The 231-nt window shown below is 58.0% G+C and overlaps 1 protein-coding gene across 1 annotated transcript in view; it reads right to left on the bottom strand.

The window, feature by feature from the left end:
• E2F1 (E2F transcription factor 1) overlaps nucleotides 1-231 on the bottom strand; it is a gene marked incomplete at its 5' end in the record, with an annotated part of 3,695 nt that overhangs the window by 264 nt on the left and 3,200 nt on the right. Inside the window, one exon of the mRNA XM_010144260.1 lies at nucleotides 8-134. Within this exon, the coding sequence (XP_010142562.1) occupies nucleotides 8-134 (127 nt within the window). The remainder of the gene's footprint in view (nucleotides 1-7; nucleotides 135-231) is intronic.

The raw sequence follows: 231 nt of genomic DNA, 5'->3' as shown, positions 1-231 counted from the left end.
CAGGTTGATGAACTCGTCCGCTAAGAAACCCGGAAAATCCTCCCTGCTCTGCTCCAGGAGGGCATCCATGGAGGTCAGCGGCGACAGGCTCACCTCCTCCACCGGGCTCTTGCTCGTCCCCGGCAGCAGGGTTTCTGTGGGGTTGGGAAGCGGCTCTAAGTTCCAAAACACTTGCCAAAACCCCACAAAAGCAGGTTTTGACTGTGCAGAACCTGCCTCGGCTGAGCATCA

The sequence above is a fragment of the Buceros rhinoceros genome, unplaced genomic scaffold (genome assembly GCF_000710305.1).
Source record: "Buceros rhinoceros silvestris isolate BGI_N320 unplaced genomic scaffold, ASM71030v1 scaffold36919, whole genome shotgun sequence".
NCBI classification, from domain to species: Eukaryota; Metazoa; Chordata; class Aves; order Bucerotiformes; family Bucerotidae; genus Buceros; species Buceros rhinoceros.
Note: the sequence above shows the minus strand (reverse complement) of the source record. Positions and strands in the feature narration are given on the sequence as shown.